Below are 15687 nucleotides of genomic sequence, written 5' to 3'. Positions count from 1 at the left end.
GATAGCTGGGATAGGCTCCAGCACGCCCGCAACCCTAGTGAGGAAAAGCGGTACAGAAATGGATGGATGGATGGATGGATGGATGGATGGATGGATATCCTGCTGCAGGGCACGGTTACCAACTGGTTAGCACATCTGCCCCACAGTTCTGAGGACGCGGGTTCAAATCCGGCCTCGCCTGTGTTGCGTTTGCATGTTCTCCCCGTGCCTGCGTGTGTTTTCTCCAGGTACTCCTGTTTCCTCCCAAATCTCAAAAACACGCATGGGAGGTTAATTGAACACTCTAAATTGCCGGTAGGTGTGAATGAGAGTGTGAATGGTTGGTTGTTTGTATGTGCCCTGTTGGGTTGGGCATCGTTTGAATTTGAGCAAATTGAACAGCTTGAGGCCACAAACTGATGGCTGAACATTTTCCTTCAGGATTTTCTGTGAAAGACCAGAATTCATGGTTTCATCAATCACAGCAAGTTGTCCAGGTCCTGAAGGAGCTAAGCAGCCCAAGATCATCACACTACCACCACCATGTTTGACTGTTGGTATGATATTCTTTTTCTGAAATGCTGTGCTACATTTAGGCCAGATGTAACACACCTTCCAAAAAGCTCAACTTTCATCTTGTCAGTCCATGTAATCTCCCAAAAGTCTTGGGAATCATTCAAATGTTTTTTTGACAAACAATTATTCAAACTCACGTGCACACCTATGGACAATTTAGAGTCATCAATCAACCTATCATGTGGGAGGAAACCAAAGTACCTGGAGAAAACCCACGCAGGCACGGAGAGAACATGTAAACGCCACAAAGGCAAGGCCGGATTTGAACCCAGGTCCTCAGAACTGTGAGGCAGGTGTGCGAGCCAGTCGTCCACCGTGTCACCCCACTGTAAATTTACTACATGTACATTGACTGAATGACATATAAACATTTTGTTATAATTTAAGATTTTAAGAATGCTGCGATTGACTGGGGACCAGTCCATTGTGAACTCTTGCCAAAAGTGAGCTGGGATAGGCTCCAGTTCACCCATGACCCAGGTGGATGGATAGGCTGCAAGTCCAGCTACAAAACAAAACCAAAAAAACACAATAAAACAGCCCATCTACACACAAACATTATTTCAAAACAGTTGCAGTGCATAGATATTACTTTCATAACATTTCCATCCATTATCTGAGCCGCTTATCCTCACAAGGGTCACGGGAGCGCTGGAGCCTATCCCAGCTATCATCGGGCAGGAGGCAAGGTACACCCTGAACTGGTTGCCAGCCAATCGCAGGGCACATACAAACAAACAACCATCCGCACTCACATTCACACCTACGGGCAATTTAGAGTCTTCAATTAACCTACCATGCATGTTTTTGGGATGTGGGAGGAAACCAGAGTGGCCGGAGAAAACCCACACTGGCACAGGGAGAACATGCAAACTCCACACAGGCGGGGGCGGGGATTGAACCCCGGTCCTCAGAACCGTGAGGCAGACGCTCTAACCAGTCGGTCACCGTGTTGCCTCATAACATTTCAATGATTAAAATATTTACATTTTAGGTGACCCAACTGCATACCCTTTTGTATGCAGGAATTCTACCAAGTTATTGTGAGAACAAGCTGAACATGTATTGCAAATATGGCTGCTAACATCTCAGTAAGTCCTTTAAATAGTGATTTGGAGATGTGGAGTTTTGTAGCTTTGTTGTTTACATGTATGCCACTACAGTGTGTTTATACTGACGCAAGTGAATCATAACTACACTGTATGCTTCTTATTTTACTGTTTTAGATTTGTTGATTTTTTTTCCTTTCCACATCCTATACCATTGAATTCGAGTCACTGTCACGACTCATTTCAGTATTGATAGTACATGATATTGCATCTATAGTAGTCACAAACTGAATCAGTACAGTCCTTGCTGGATGAAATTTCCAAGTCTGGCGGTTAATTAACAGTAATTGTATTTCACGGCCACAGAACAAATAAAAAAAAATGCTACATATTTACTTTGGAGTAACTGAAAGAACTAAAATGTATTTTCTTTTTCCCAGCAGGGGTATGTGAGCAGAGTGGTGACCTGAGTCTATGCAGACTTGTTGATGCTGCTCTCCATCCCCCACCTTCTCCTGCTGTGGAGTCATCACAGCGACTCTGCCCAGCACACCAGAGAACCACACTCATATCACCAACTCTCTCCTTCCCCCTCCAACTTGGCACTGACTCCTCTCTGAGTGTGACAGCAGCTCCATGCCCTCCCTCCCATGAGGTTCCAACCCTAGTCCCTAACTTTCAACACACCCCCAGTGCCGCATCACTTCCCAATCCAGCTGTAAACTCCTGGGGCGCAACGGGAGATACACAGAAGAGCATTCTGTTGCCTGCTGCCACCTCTCTGTCACTAACAATGATGGAGCCTGACAATGTATCGACCCTGACAGAGGACTGTCTCCTTCAGCAGAGCCGCACTTGCCTCGGTTGCTTTATTGAAACCTGCGACACAACCTCCGTACAGAACCCACCACATGAGCCTAGCACGAGCCCTAATTCAGAAACTGGACTAAGTGTACGGATAGGGGACGTGAACCGTGAGGATTTCTCTGACATCAACAACATCAGCATCCAGTGCCTGAGCCATGCAGGGGAGGCAGTGAGTCATTACGGAGAACAGCTCCTCTCTGACCAGCTACTTAGTTTTCCCCTGCCGAAAGCCTCCGATGAAGCCAAGAGGGTGGAAGGAAACAAAACTACAAATGACTGTGATGACCCCCAGGATGATGCAACAACTAAAAACTTGTATGAAGGACTGTTACTGGACAAAGTCAGTGGGGAGGAAGTACTGTTGGCTAACGCCAGCCAGGACTGGGGCTACTTTGAATCTTTCATCAGCGAGAGTAAGATGGAGCTGCTGGATTTATGTTCTAAGAATGAGCTGTCAGTCAACCTCTTCTCTGAGGAAGATGTTGACAATTTATTTGATGACGAAGATGACGACTCTACATTAAGCAGTGACGTTTGTTCGCTTAAGATTCGTTACGAGTCATTTCAGGACAACATGAGGGAAAAAACTAACGTGCTCCAGGAGGAGACACAGTTTAATTTTTTTCCTAGTGTCCTGGCTAACTGTGCCAAGAAAGAAGAAGGAGTAGGCGTCTTGAGGAGGAGTGTTGATGAGGTTCAGCCCAAAACCGATGAGCTCATCCTGCAACCAGAACAAGAGGAAAGCCCGGGGGACTGCAATGGCCAGAGTCCTCTTGACGGCTCCCAAGGCTCACCCATGTCAACACCTAAAGTAAATTATGTAATAGACTTTAATTCTACTGAGGAATCAGGAGAATTCAGTGATGACAGCTCCTGCACTGGCTCCTCCTCAGACACTGTGCAGGAGGGTAAATTTAAGAAGGGTCACTCCAAAAGATTCCTTAGTCCTTCAAATCCACTTAACTATGGTTTGCGCTCCAAAAGAAAGGTTCGATACAGTGATGATTACTTATATGATGTTGACTCGCTTGAGAGTGAGAAGAATGCTGAGAAAAAAGAGAAATCCCCACCTGGTCAGAAAGAAGAAGAAGATGTAGATTGGTGTCCCAAAAAACGGAGGAAATCATGTCGTAAAGAGCCACCCGTGGTTATCAAGTACATCATCATCAACAGGTTTAAAGGAGAAAGACTCATGTCGGTGAAACTGGGAAAACTAAACCCTGTGGATGGTACTGTGAGCTTAAACGCCAACACAATAAGCAAGTATGAGACACTGGCTCCACTGAAGGATTACTGGCAGGTGAAGCAAAGAGAGAGACAGGAGCAGCTTAAGCTGGTCGCCAGAGATAGACAACAACGTGGTTTTCATCTTAACGGACGCCACCATCGCCCTTTTTATTCTGGTCATCCTAAAAGAAAATACAAGATCGCAAACAGACTAAAGGTTCAGAGGATTCACACTGTGGAGCAATCAGTCATTGTACATGGTTCTCTGCCCTCTGATCAGGCCCATGGCGGTGTCTCTAAAGAGGAGGGCACCCTCATGGTGGAGGAGATAACAGCAACTTCGAACATCCCAGTCACATTGGACTTAAACTCCATCTCTGACACAGTTATAATCAAGAGTCGCTCGCAAGAGAGGGAGGAGAGAGAGGGGAGGAGGTTGGGAAGAAATAAAATGGTCAGGATAAGAAAATTCAAAAGCGAGGCCAGGTTGAGAAGCCTGAAAAAGAAAGAGGCAGAAGGAGAAGAGAAGAGCCTGACAAATGAAATTGATGCCACTGCAGCAAACACGGAGGACCTTGCTGCTGGGCTAAAAGATGCAAGCATGCACTCAACCACAGCCAAACCAGATTTCTCTGACAGTGTCATCACAACTGACACCGACAAGGTGAAGTTCCCATTTGTTTCATCCTCTTGCTCTCCTGGCAAAGCATCACCCTCAGAGGAGGTGGAAACTGGTGTTCCTGTCATCCCAGGGGGCTACCTGCAGACCCTGCTAGATGCTACAGACTCCTCTGGAGGTACATCTATCCCATATTTCCCTCAGCAGCCCTCCAGGCAACAGTATCCTGTGGGCCTTTCCCTAGAGGAGAAACAATTTTGCTCTCTTCAACTTGCTCAAAGCTGTGTACTCTCACCTCCTTCAGAATCAGAACTTCAACAGTCTCCCCAGAATTGCCCCAGCTTCCCCCAAATGTGGCATCCACAGCTCTGCACCAATCATAGCCAGAATTTTGGACCTGAGACCCCTGAGACCCCCATCTTACCCAACAGCTTTCCAGCTGCTGTTCCCATAAGTGAGAACTTGCCCGTTTCTAACTACAGCCAAGTAAGCCCTGAGGGTGAGCGGATACTTTACGAGAAGAGCTACCTGACTGAGCCTGGACTACAACCTGGGGCAGATCTGCAAGTGTGTCAGTCAACCTGTGTAGAGGGCCAGGTGCAATACCAGAGGGGGTCTCTGTGCACTGACAATGGAAGACTCATCAGCTACGACTCAGTAGGCTCCTTATCAGCCTCCTCAAGCAATTACAGTTCACTAAGCCTCAAATCTTGTGAGCGAGAGGGTGAGGAGGAGGGTAGGGACAGTTTCTTAGCACATTGCAGTCCAAAAATGGTGATTCAGCAGAGTATGGATGCCCTCACACCCCTCAGAGAGTCTTCAGACCTGCTGGACATCTCCAACTTTACCCCTGACAAATTTAGACACTCGTCATTGTCAGAGCTTTCCCCGCCTGAGACGCCCAACCTCTCCCCACAGGTTGCGGGACGTGAAATGAAGATACCTGGGAATGTTGGAAAATATCAAGATGTGAATGATATTTCTACAGAGCGCAACAGAGACGTCAAGTGGAACTGTGACATTATGCAGCAACAGGAGCACACAGGAAATGCCTACACAGTGGAGGACAGCCAGTTTCCACTGCATAACTTTAATAGCCAGGATGTCTTATGTTTAGATAAAAAGGGGGAACTGGGGGCTACAGAATTTAATGAACAGAATGATGAAATGGCAGAGGCCAAAAGCATCAAGTCAAAGAGGAAAGGTAATTACAAACAGGCAGCTGCAGGACAGAGCCCAAAAAAAGTCCGGGCCCCCAGAACTCCGAAGTCAGAAAAGGTAAAAACCCCCAAACAGAATTCCCGTTCAACCAAAAAGATTAAGGCCATGTTAGAGGGTAAGGCAGCGAAGAATCAGGTAGAGGGGTGTGGTACAGGCCTGACTGACAGCACAAGCAGCGGGGACTGGTGTGGCACTGGCTGGTCAGAGAGCAACAGCCTAGTCGGAGACGACCAGAGAGAGTTTGAGGAGCCCTCCAATATTCTGTCCAACATTGTCTCTGGCATGGCTGAGGTACAGAGATTCATGATGGCCTCCATTGAGCCACTGTGGAATCCAATGTCTGAGGCCGGTACACCGTCTGAGGCCAATAGCCTCAACCTAAAGACCCTTAAAATCTTGGCGGGCACTGAATCCGATCTGAAGAAAAAGGGTGCCATGCTAACAGGGGCTGGAAGAGGCAGGAAGGCAGGGGGGAAAGGAGGGAAAAACCAGGCCAAATTCAACCCCACTCATCCCTTATTTCCTCAGCTAGCTCTGGGTTGTGACATGTTTGACAAACCCAACTTTATTAACCCTGGGCCTGCACACAAAAAGCTGTACCGCCACAAGACCAGTGCGAAATTTCCTCGCATTGAAACGCTGAAGGGGAAGCGAGCTGAGAGAGATTCAAATAAGGACATAGCACTGATGACCTCTTTTGAGAAACTGAGGTAATATTTTGTTATCAGCTGCTGTTGCACCCCCTTTTCTCTTTCGCCCACAATACCTGAGCCCTCCCTCACAAGCATACCTACACTGACACTATGCCAGAGCTGCATGAGAACTAAGTTCCCCCTTGATTTCTCTCACTTCCTTTAACCCCCGAAAAGGAAATTAATATCTGCATGAAAAACTTCTTGTACGTTGCAAACTACCTATTGAGTGATTGTGTCAAGCTTGATTGAGATTTAAAACAACCATGGCTGCATTTTCCTTGCTTTTGTTGTTTCTGCTTCGTTCTTCTTATAGTCGTTTTTATTTCTTATTTTTGTCAGGGGAAAAAAAAGAGAATAACCCTTGAAAAATGTTCCGTAAGCTTTTTGAGGAGCTTTGTTTTTGTATTTTCTCAGCAAAACATGCTCCCCTGAAGTATGTATTTATACCCTTTTCCCTCTAAAGATGTAGCTATATACACAAATGCATTGAGTGACATGAACGCACCCTTCCTCCTCATCTGTTTTTGTATGCAGAATGTGGATGTCCTGTTGTTGCTGTCCTTCATACACTGCCTGGCTCATTACAAGAGGAAAACCTACAATTAATGAGCCTTATTTAATCCCAAGGCATCTTGAAAACACAAGATGGGACCATTTTGTATTGATGACATATCAGACGTCTTTTTCCCCCTCAAGGCCGGAATTATTTTCTTTTGTCAAGCCCTTCTTTTTCTTCTGGAGCGTGGAGAAACTGATTATCAACATTTACATTTTTACGCCTTGCAAAGTCATAAAAGCTTCACCCTCAGAGTATTTTTGTCATTGTTGCTGTACAGGGACATGCAATATTTGCAACAACAAAAAAGAGATAATTATACCTTAATCAATGTGCCAAAAGTAACAATGCTGTGTAAATGACCTCTTATATATGTGTGAATATTGGCTGTTCCTACAGTATATTCTATCTACTGGAATATTGGCTCCTTACAGAGACTTACCACAACAGGAAATCTTTGTTTGGGACTCTCTCTTCTCTCGTCTGATGAAAGGCACCAACAGCTAGCAGTGGTACACCACCACTCACTAAACCAAATCAGAAACACTCTTCTTATGCCCCCTGCCCCACCCCCTCCCTCCCTCCCTCCCTCCCTCCCCCCACCACCACCACCACACTTTGTTTGCCAAATTCAATTTACCTCAACATCGCCTGGCACTGAAAAGCAAAAAGAGAGAGAAAAAAGGGGAAATCTGCTCTGATGGCTACTGAAGTGGAAGAGGATGAGAGGAAGATGTAGTCAAACAAGTTTTCAGTGGACTGAGGAGAATGTAGTAAAGATGTTTAGTGCTAAGCAAGGAAATTATTTGTCAGTTGGGGCTGAGCCTCACTGAAAAGCTGTTTTGGACTGAAAATTCAAGGCAGTTTATAACACAGAAATGTAGATGTACGCATCATTCCTGAATGGGCGTTGGACATGACATCCTTTGCAGTTCAATTCCATGTGAATGAGAAAGCGATTTTCAGTACAAATGGAATCTTGTAAATGAAGGAAAGCATGTGTTTTCATTAATTCCATGTGGAAAGCTCATTTTTACATCGTTTTCTTCACATTCTTGTGGAGTTTTTTTTTAAATTATGTATACTGGTACTATGTATTATTTGCACCATAGGTGCATTCACTTTCTGATTAGTTCTGCTTATTTCCGTGGTGTATCGTTGTTTTCATCATGGTTGTCTTTAGTTGTCATCAAAATTTTGGTCCATGTTTTGGCAGAAGATCAATAGCATATGAGTGCATAGTTTTAAAAAAGATATGAAAAAAATCGTATTCCATTTTTTTTAATCAACTACTGCTCATTCGTTATTGATTAAAGATTCAACCTTAAACACAATCGATCTGTTACAAATGGCTGCAGAAAAAATATTTTATAAACTGTGTTTAAAGAAGATGCAGCTTCTTTTACAGATATATACACATGATAAAGGCCTGTGTTATTTTGGGACATTTTATTTTAAGGCGATGAGTGCAGAAATGGAAACTTGACTTAAAAACGGGCCTTGTCACAAAGACCATTGTGGCACAAGGATGATGGTAATAACCTCAAATCAAATTGTATTGCTTTTTTTCTTTACCCTCTGCCCTGATCCTTGCATTTCTTTCCTCCAGAATATCAGGGTTAGGACCAAGACGAGCTGCTGATAGGAAGCTCCACATGGGTTACAAACCCATTTAGTCTGCCTTCTCTCATTTCTGCCTATTGTCATATTGAATGTACTTATCTAAGTTTTGTTTTTCTTTTTGATTTGAAAATGTGCCACTGTTGAGCTGCCTCATTTTAATGGTGCTAAGAAAGCTGACATTTTGTTTTGTTTTATTTGTTTTCCCAGAAGTAACAAAAAAGAAATGCAAACTAGATTAGGTTCCTAATCCTCCTTATGAATGTATATTATAATGTTATGTTTGATGTATTCACTTCATTATTCTTTGACATTGACTGGAATTACTTTTGCTCTTTTCATTAAAATATTGCCAAGCTTTATATATACTGTCTAGAGTTGTTACCAGAAGGAATCTTAATGAACTCTTGACACAACAAAATCTTGTATATTTTTTGTGTGCCAATTTGTAACATATTTTGTAAGTGTATATTTTTCTTAGAAAGTGCTGTGAAGTATTTGTGTGTGTGAGTAACCTTTTATGCGCCTCTATGGGCAGTGGAAAGGATATACAATGACAAGTTTCTGGTTTTAAAAACCAAAATATGAAAGTATCAACAAAAAACTAGAAATATTTACATTTTGTTGGGAGTTTTTGTAATAAGATCATGATCTTGTTGTGAGAGTGTTGTGTTGCTGTGTAAAACACAAATAAGCAAAGAAAAAAAAGAAAACTTTGGCGAGAAAAAATATAATTTGTGAACAATTTGCTGTTTTATAGATTTTCATGTAAATTATTCGAGTATTCTTTTTTTGTTTGTTTTGTTTTGTTTTGTTGTAACTGTTGCAAAGGTTTTAAATATTTGTGATCAAGCCTGTATGGTGATAATGTAATATTGGTAAATTGCTGAGTTTTGTAATAATGTTTATGGAGTAAATATACAAATTAAAATAAGATTTTGAATGCTGCTTTCTGAAGAGAATCGGGTTGTGTTATTCAACCGTTGTCTAAGTCCCTCACTTCAGCCTAAGTACTAATGAATTACTTTGTAGTGGATAGAGAGACAGGCAGATAGAGAGAGAGGCAAATAAAGATGTTTCTGAGACAGACATACAGAAAGAGAGAGTGATAGAGTTTATTAAATAAGATATTTAAAAAAATAAACCTAGTATGTAAAAGATTTGAAAACAGAAATAAAATGAAAGTCATAATACCATGCAGTCTAAAGGTCCGGAACAAGACTTTTTGGAAAAAATAGAAATTAATATTACCAACACTTTTTGCACATTAAAATTGCCACAAATAGTCTCTTTCCTGGTGGAACTTTAATAGGAAGAATTGGGAGGATTGGGCACTGCTCCTGAAAATAGAGCATCATTCATCCCAATTAGAACTTCCATATTCGCAATATTGTAAGATTCTTTGGCAAAAGACATTTTAATTCAGATCTAATTAGCACTTAGGGTCAGGCAGAGCTTGAGTGATTGCTCATCCATAACTCTGAGCTGGGCATTGTGGTCCACACTGCAACTCATTCTCGCTTGCTTAATTGGAGCTGGAGTTACTGTCTGAGACCATAAAAACACCCTGTGATGTATGCCTCCAAAATTGTCAGGTGGTAATAATATTGTGTTTGTTCCATAGACAGCCATAGCAGTTAAGTAAGCGAATTATAAAATATAGAGTGTCTCATGCAATGGTTCTGGTATACACCTTCAGTTAATTGTTTTGTCAGTGTTTATTTATTAATTTTTTAACTTTTTTTTAAAGAGGAACAGTTTTGAAGGACTATGAATGAAAATGTGCAACTTTCTTTTCCCCCAGTCAACAAACACATTGGCATACTGTATTTTGTTTGACGAGCAGACTCAAATATTTCCTAACTGCATAAGCAGCTCCATTAAGAATGCAGCCCTATGGGGGGCTCAAGCCAGTGCAAACTGTAGGCCGGTCCCAAGCCCGGATAAATGCAGAGGGTTGCGTCAGGAAGGCCATCCGTCTTAAAACTTTGCCAAACAAAAATGAGCGTTCATCCAAAGAATTCCATACCGGATCGGTCGTGGCATGCGTTAACAACGTCCGCCACCGGCCCCGTCAACCTGCAGGGCGCCGGTGGAAATTCAGCTACTGTGAGTCGAAGTCGAAGAGGTGGAAAGCGGGTTCTTCGGCGGAAAGAGAAGAGGAAAACAGAGCCTAGAACTGAATGTGGGGACTTTGAATGTTTGGACTATGACAGGAAAATCTCGGGAGTTGGTTGACATGCTGATTAGGAGAAAGGTTGATATATTGTGTGTCCAGGAGAGCAGGTGTAAAGGCAGTAAAGCTAGAAGTTTATGGGCAGGGTTTGAATTATTTTACCATGGTGTAGATGGGAAGAGAAATGGAGTCGGGGTTATTTTAAAAGAAGAGTTGGCTAAGAATGTCATGGAGGTAAAAAGAGTATTGATGATTGAGTGATGAGGCTGAAATTTGAAATTGAGGGTGTTATGTATAATGTGATTAGTGGCTATGGCCCACAGGTAGGATGTGACCTAGAGGTGAAAGAGAAATTCTGGAAGGAGCTAGATGAAGTAGTTCTGAGCATCCTAGACAGAGAGAGAGTCGAGATTGGTGCAGATTGTAATGTACATGTTGGTGAAGGAAACAGGGGTGATGAAGAAATGATGGGGAAGTACGGCATCCAGGAAAGGAACTTGGAGAGACAGATAGTGGTAGACTTTGCAAAAAGGATGCAAATGGCTGTAGTGAACACTTTTTTTCCAGAAGAGGGAGGAACATAGGGTGACCTAGAAGAGCGGAGGTAGAAGCACGCAGGTGGATTACATCTTGTGCAGACGATGTAATCTGAAGGAGGTTACCGACTGTAAGGTAGTGGTAGGGGAGAGTGTGGCTAGACAGCATAGGATAGCATAGGTGGTGTGTGAAAATGACTGGTGGTGGGGAGGAAGATTAGGAAGACAAAGGCAGAGCAGATAACCATGTGGTGGAAGCTGAGACAGGACGAGTGTTGTGCAGTGTTGGGCAGTAAGTTGGATTTGTTTCCAGTGAGGGCTGCCCTTTGTTACCCATTTTGTCCATAACTTTTATGGCCAGTAAATTTTTTTCAACAACGGTTCAAAGACAGTAGGGTGGCACATCTTTACATTGTAGATTTAATCGTCAACGGGGTGAGGGGAGGGAGGTCACCTGATGGCAAATTTTCACCTGGTCAAAAAGCAATGGGTGGTAAATCTTTTACATTATAAATCCAATTGTCGGGTGTGGATGGTACTATCCCACATATCAAAAACCCCTCTCCCTGCGCCATCCCCCCCCAGCCATGACGCCATGTGTGATTGCACACTTTTCACATGCCAGTTTTTTTTTTTTCAATTAGTAAAATTAAATATGCAACACACAAATATTAATCACATTAACCTGACTATAGACAATCAGAATGCATATTACAAGTGTCTGACACAATATTGGAGATGTGAAGAGATACAAAACAGGCGGTTCCCGATAGCCTTCTCTGTTTTAGTACAGTCATTTTGTATCAGTAGATGGTGCTGTTGAACGGTGCTATTTCTGCTTTTGTGAGATATTGTGCAATCTGAGGTGAAAACAAGACAAGTGCGAAAGTAACAGCTTTAATGTCTGAATTATAATGCTTTGAAAACACCAATGGCATTTCATCTGAGAGCCTGTTTAGATGCTGCTGGAAGTTGCGTTTGCACTGTGCTAGTTTACTTTGGCTCCTCACTGATATTCAAATTAGTTGTGCAAAAACACTTTAATAGCAAGGACTAGCTATGTTACTAAAAATTTCAAGCCACCTGTACAGGATTTACATAGATTACAACTAACTAAACTATAAACTAGAGGATATAATTGGATAGAAATTTTAAACACCATTAAAATGTTTAAACCGGCCATTTTCAGATTTTTCAATGGTGGCATCCACTCGAGCCATCTCATTCCGGACCACGCAGAGACCAACCTAATAGTCAGATTTACATCATTATACATTTACATTATCTTCACAAAAAACAAGAATAATAATAGTTCATCACGTCGATATACCTTTCATTCATGTCGAAATTTTATGAATGTGTGATTTCAATGTGTGAAATCAAGGAACATTTTCATCTTTGTCAGAACCACAGAAAATATCATCTAAATTAAAAATTTTAAAAACGAGGTGTTAATTTCCCAACAACGTCATAGGCCAGTAGAACAAGGATTACCTTGCATGGAACAACGAGAAACATAATTTGGGTGGACCTTCGCTAAAATCAAGTTTGGGGTGTGTCATATCTACCCATTCATATCAGATATTAATAGGAAAATACTTGCTCTTATATAAAAATAATAACAATAAAGACAGTCTTTCTAGACTTCACTTAAATATTTTTTTATTATATATATATATATATATATATATACTTACAAATGACGTCTGCAGAAGAAAAAAAAACATAAAAATAGATTCAGTAGTAATTTTAGGCTTGTTTTCAAATGAAAATGTCTTTTTTTTTAATGGGCTTTTTTTTCATTCATTGAAATGCCTCCTTGAGGAAAGTAAACAGCCATGTCATCCCACGAGGTAAGTGCTTGCAGATTCATTTCCGCATAAATAAACCAGTTTCGTCAGCTCAATTTTATATTGATTGCATCACAAATGCCTCTAAGACCTTTGAAAAGAGTTCTGATGGATGACACAGGTGTTTCTGTAGGGTGCATGGTGGCATTGTGTGACACAGGCAGACTTTGATGAGCACTGACATCACGGCCCTCTGTTCGTACTATTTTATCAGGTTTGAAAGCTTGATAAAATAGTTTTGGATGATGACGTTAAAAAGGCATTTGATTTTGTGGCAGGTTAAAGACTTTTTGTATGGTCATGGGGCTCGGCTGACCGCGGACTTTAATAGGATCTGCTGGCTATCACGGCGGACACCTAACGAGGATCTTCCAGCCAAAAGCTTAGCGTCGCTTAATGACCCAAAACTGGGACCAGTCATCACCAAAATGTACATGGACATCTCTATTTATGTGCACTTACACTTCTGAAAATGTCAGAACAAGCGGCCCGATATCTTTGATTTTATGGACGTTTAAAGATGTGACGTGAAGTAATACCAGATAATGATGATTTTTGTCGGATGTGATGCCTCAGGTATTTCCACATTGGAAACCACCGATATAAAAATCACTCAATAAATCCCATATAATTTAATTTTGAAGAATTTTATGACTTTTCCGAAGTCAACTTCAACTTTTTCTGGTAAAACGCCCGCAACCTGGAAGTGATGTCAGTTCAAGAACGTGATTCAAAACATAGCTGGCTTCGTACACAAACACTATGTTAATGGTTGAGGGAAGTGGCAGCTATTCTGATTCTGAAACAGGGAGGGTATCAACTGAAACATCTGGACAAGGGGCAGTTGTTTTCAAGAATTTTGGAGACGAAGAGCATTAAGATTTTCTGCTCATTGGTTCATATATGTACGAGCCAGATGCGATGGATGCCAGCTTGTTCCAGACCAACCAGACATGGAATGGCGTCTCGACACAAGGAGACTGAGTGACTGGTGTGTCAGTACAATTAGTATATATCGTGAAGCTCAATTCGATCGATATTTTATTAATGCTCGATATGAAAAAAGGTGGTCACCGATTTTATTTTCTATACTTTTCGCTACTCCGCAAGACTTCCGCCAGCATGGAGGAGAGGATGCTAGCGACTAGCGAGCCATAAATAGTCCCAAAAAGGGCACATTTATCATTTGGAAAAACAACCATGGTCTACAAAAGTTTAGAAAAGATGTTACGACGAAGACAGGCATATCCGTGTAAAAGCACCTGAAGATAAAGCACATTAAAGAGAGCTGCAACTCCATGTAACATAAACAAAACAACGCCACGTAGTGATCGTGGTAGCAGTTGAAGCGCTTGTGTTTTTGTGTTCACTCTGTGAACGGGGCGGGAAGATAACCAGATAGTAGTTTTCCGATCACGGACGATTTAGAAAGTGTTCACAGAGCTTGTTTACGTTAGCATGTAACAGCTACGTAGTGAATAGACAGTATGTGCCGTTTGTAAACAACCCAACTGCTAGTTCAACTTACAGCAAATAAATGACCAATAAAAGTCAAATTGGAGACTCACCTCTAAGTGTATCCACTGTCATAAGCTATTGATTCTAACACAGCACGCTTGTCCAAACTGGGAAAAAAATTCACCTGCTTTGCTTTTACAAAAGCAGTCAACTTCGCTGCTCTAACCTTGTAAAAATGGGAACAATGCATCGCGACACAGCAACACGAATCTCAGGAACGCAGATACAGTAAATAACATATTAAAAAAAGAAGACAATGAATAGCTTCTTTCACAATAACCACCGTGCTATACAACGAGTCTCCGGGAAATGACATTCCTGCAGAAGATTGCCAATTTTTTGTATCTTCATTGCTAAAGGGGGTGGCTATGGGACAAACTTGAAAAATACTGGGTAAATTGCAAAAAAAGTTTTTAAATGTTCTTCTGGATAACGTTCAGCACCAGATTTACACTATGCTATTTTTTTTATTTTACTTTACATAACCTGTTTAAGCATTTTCCTCTCCGCTCCACTACACTAGAGGAGAAGCTTAACGTTGCTTAACGAGGAACACAGTTAACATCCATAATATCCCTAATATTTGGGCTATTGTTCTAATATTTTCAGAGGTAGAAAGGGGCATAAGTACACTGTTAGACATTCCTGTAAATTAAACAATTATTTACCACATACCTTACAGTAAAATACTTTAAAGTGATTTTAACTACAGTTTCCACTGCATCGTGGGATTTTAGTTGACATCACACAGCGAAATACTGTATTTTGCATGCATCAGAATTGTGAAGCCATGTGCTCCCTGCATGCGTTGCCCCATAAAATGTTGAACTGTTGCTGTAATAAAGACATTAATCCTTAATGTTCATGAATGATAAGGATTAACGTAACATTGATCATGTGTTTATGTTACCCCTAGTGCGTTGAATGTGTGTCTTATTTACAGCAACTCTTGTGTTTCATGTACAGTCCCCTCCAAAAGTATTGGAATGGCAAGTCAATTCCTTTGTTTTTGTTGTAGACTGAAGACATTTGGGTTTCAGATCAAAATATGAATATGAAACAAGAGTTGAGAATTTTAGCATTTATTTAATGGCATTTACTGTTTGTTGCATTTAAAAAAAAAAAAAAAAAAACCTGACTGTGAGTAGTGTGCAATAGAGTAACATCCCAGTCAGTTCTACCACATGCTAAGTGAAGG

The 15687-nt window shown here is 41.6% G+C and overlaps 1 protein-coding gene across 5 annotated transcripts in view; it reads left to right on the top strand.

Moving 5' to 3' along the window:
• nexmifb (neurite extension and migration factor b) overlaps nucleotides 1-9357 on the top strand; it is a 110976-nt gene extending 101619 nt beyond the window's left edge. Inside the window, exons 2-4 of one of the 5 annotated variants that reach the window (XM_061788266.1) lie at nucleotides 421-536; nucleotides 2045-6248; nucleotides 6768-9357. In XM_061788266.1, the coding sequence (XP_061644250.1) occupies nucleotides 446-536; nucleotides 2045-6248; nucleotides 6768-7116 (4644 nt within the window). In that variant the 5' untranslated portion in view covers nucleotides 421-445 and the 3' untranslated portion in view covers nucleotides 7117-9357. Of the gene's footprint in view, nucleotides 1-420; nucleotides 537-2044 lie in introns of all 5 variants that reach the window. The other 4 variants (XM_061788268.1, XM_061788267.1, XM_061788269.1 and 1 more) reach the window with 4 other exon arrangements.
• Nucleotides 9358-15687: the final 6330 nt, after the last annotated feature.

Source organism: Phyllopteryx taeniolatus, chromosome 10 (assembly GCF_024500385.1).
Source record: "Phyllopteryx taeniolatus isolate TA_2022b chromosome 10, UOR_Ptae_1.2, whole genome shotgun sequence".
NCBI lineage: Eukaryota > Metazoa > Chordata > Actinopteri > Syngnathiformes > Syngnathidae > Phyllopteryx > Phyllopteryx taeniolatus.
This window is presented reverse-complemented; position numbering and strand designations above follow the sequence as displayed.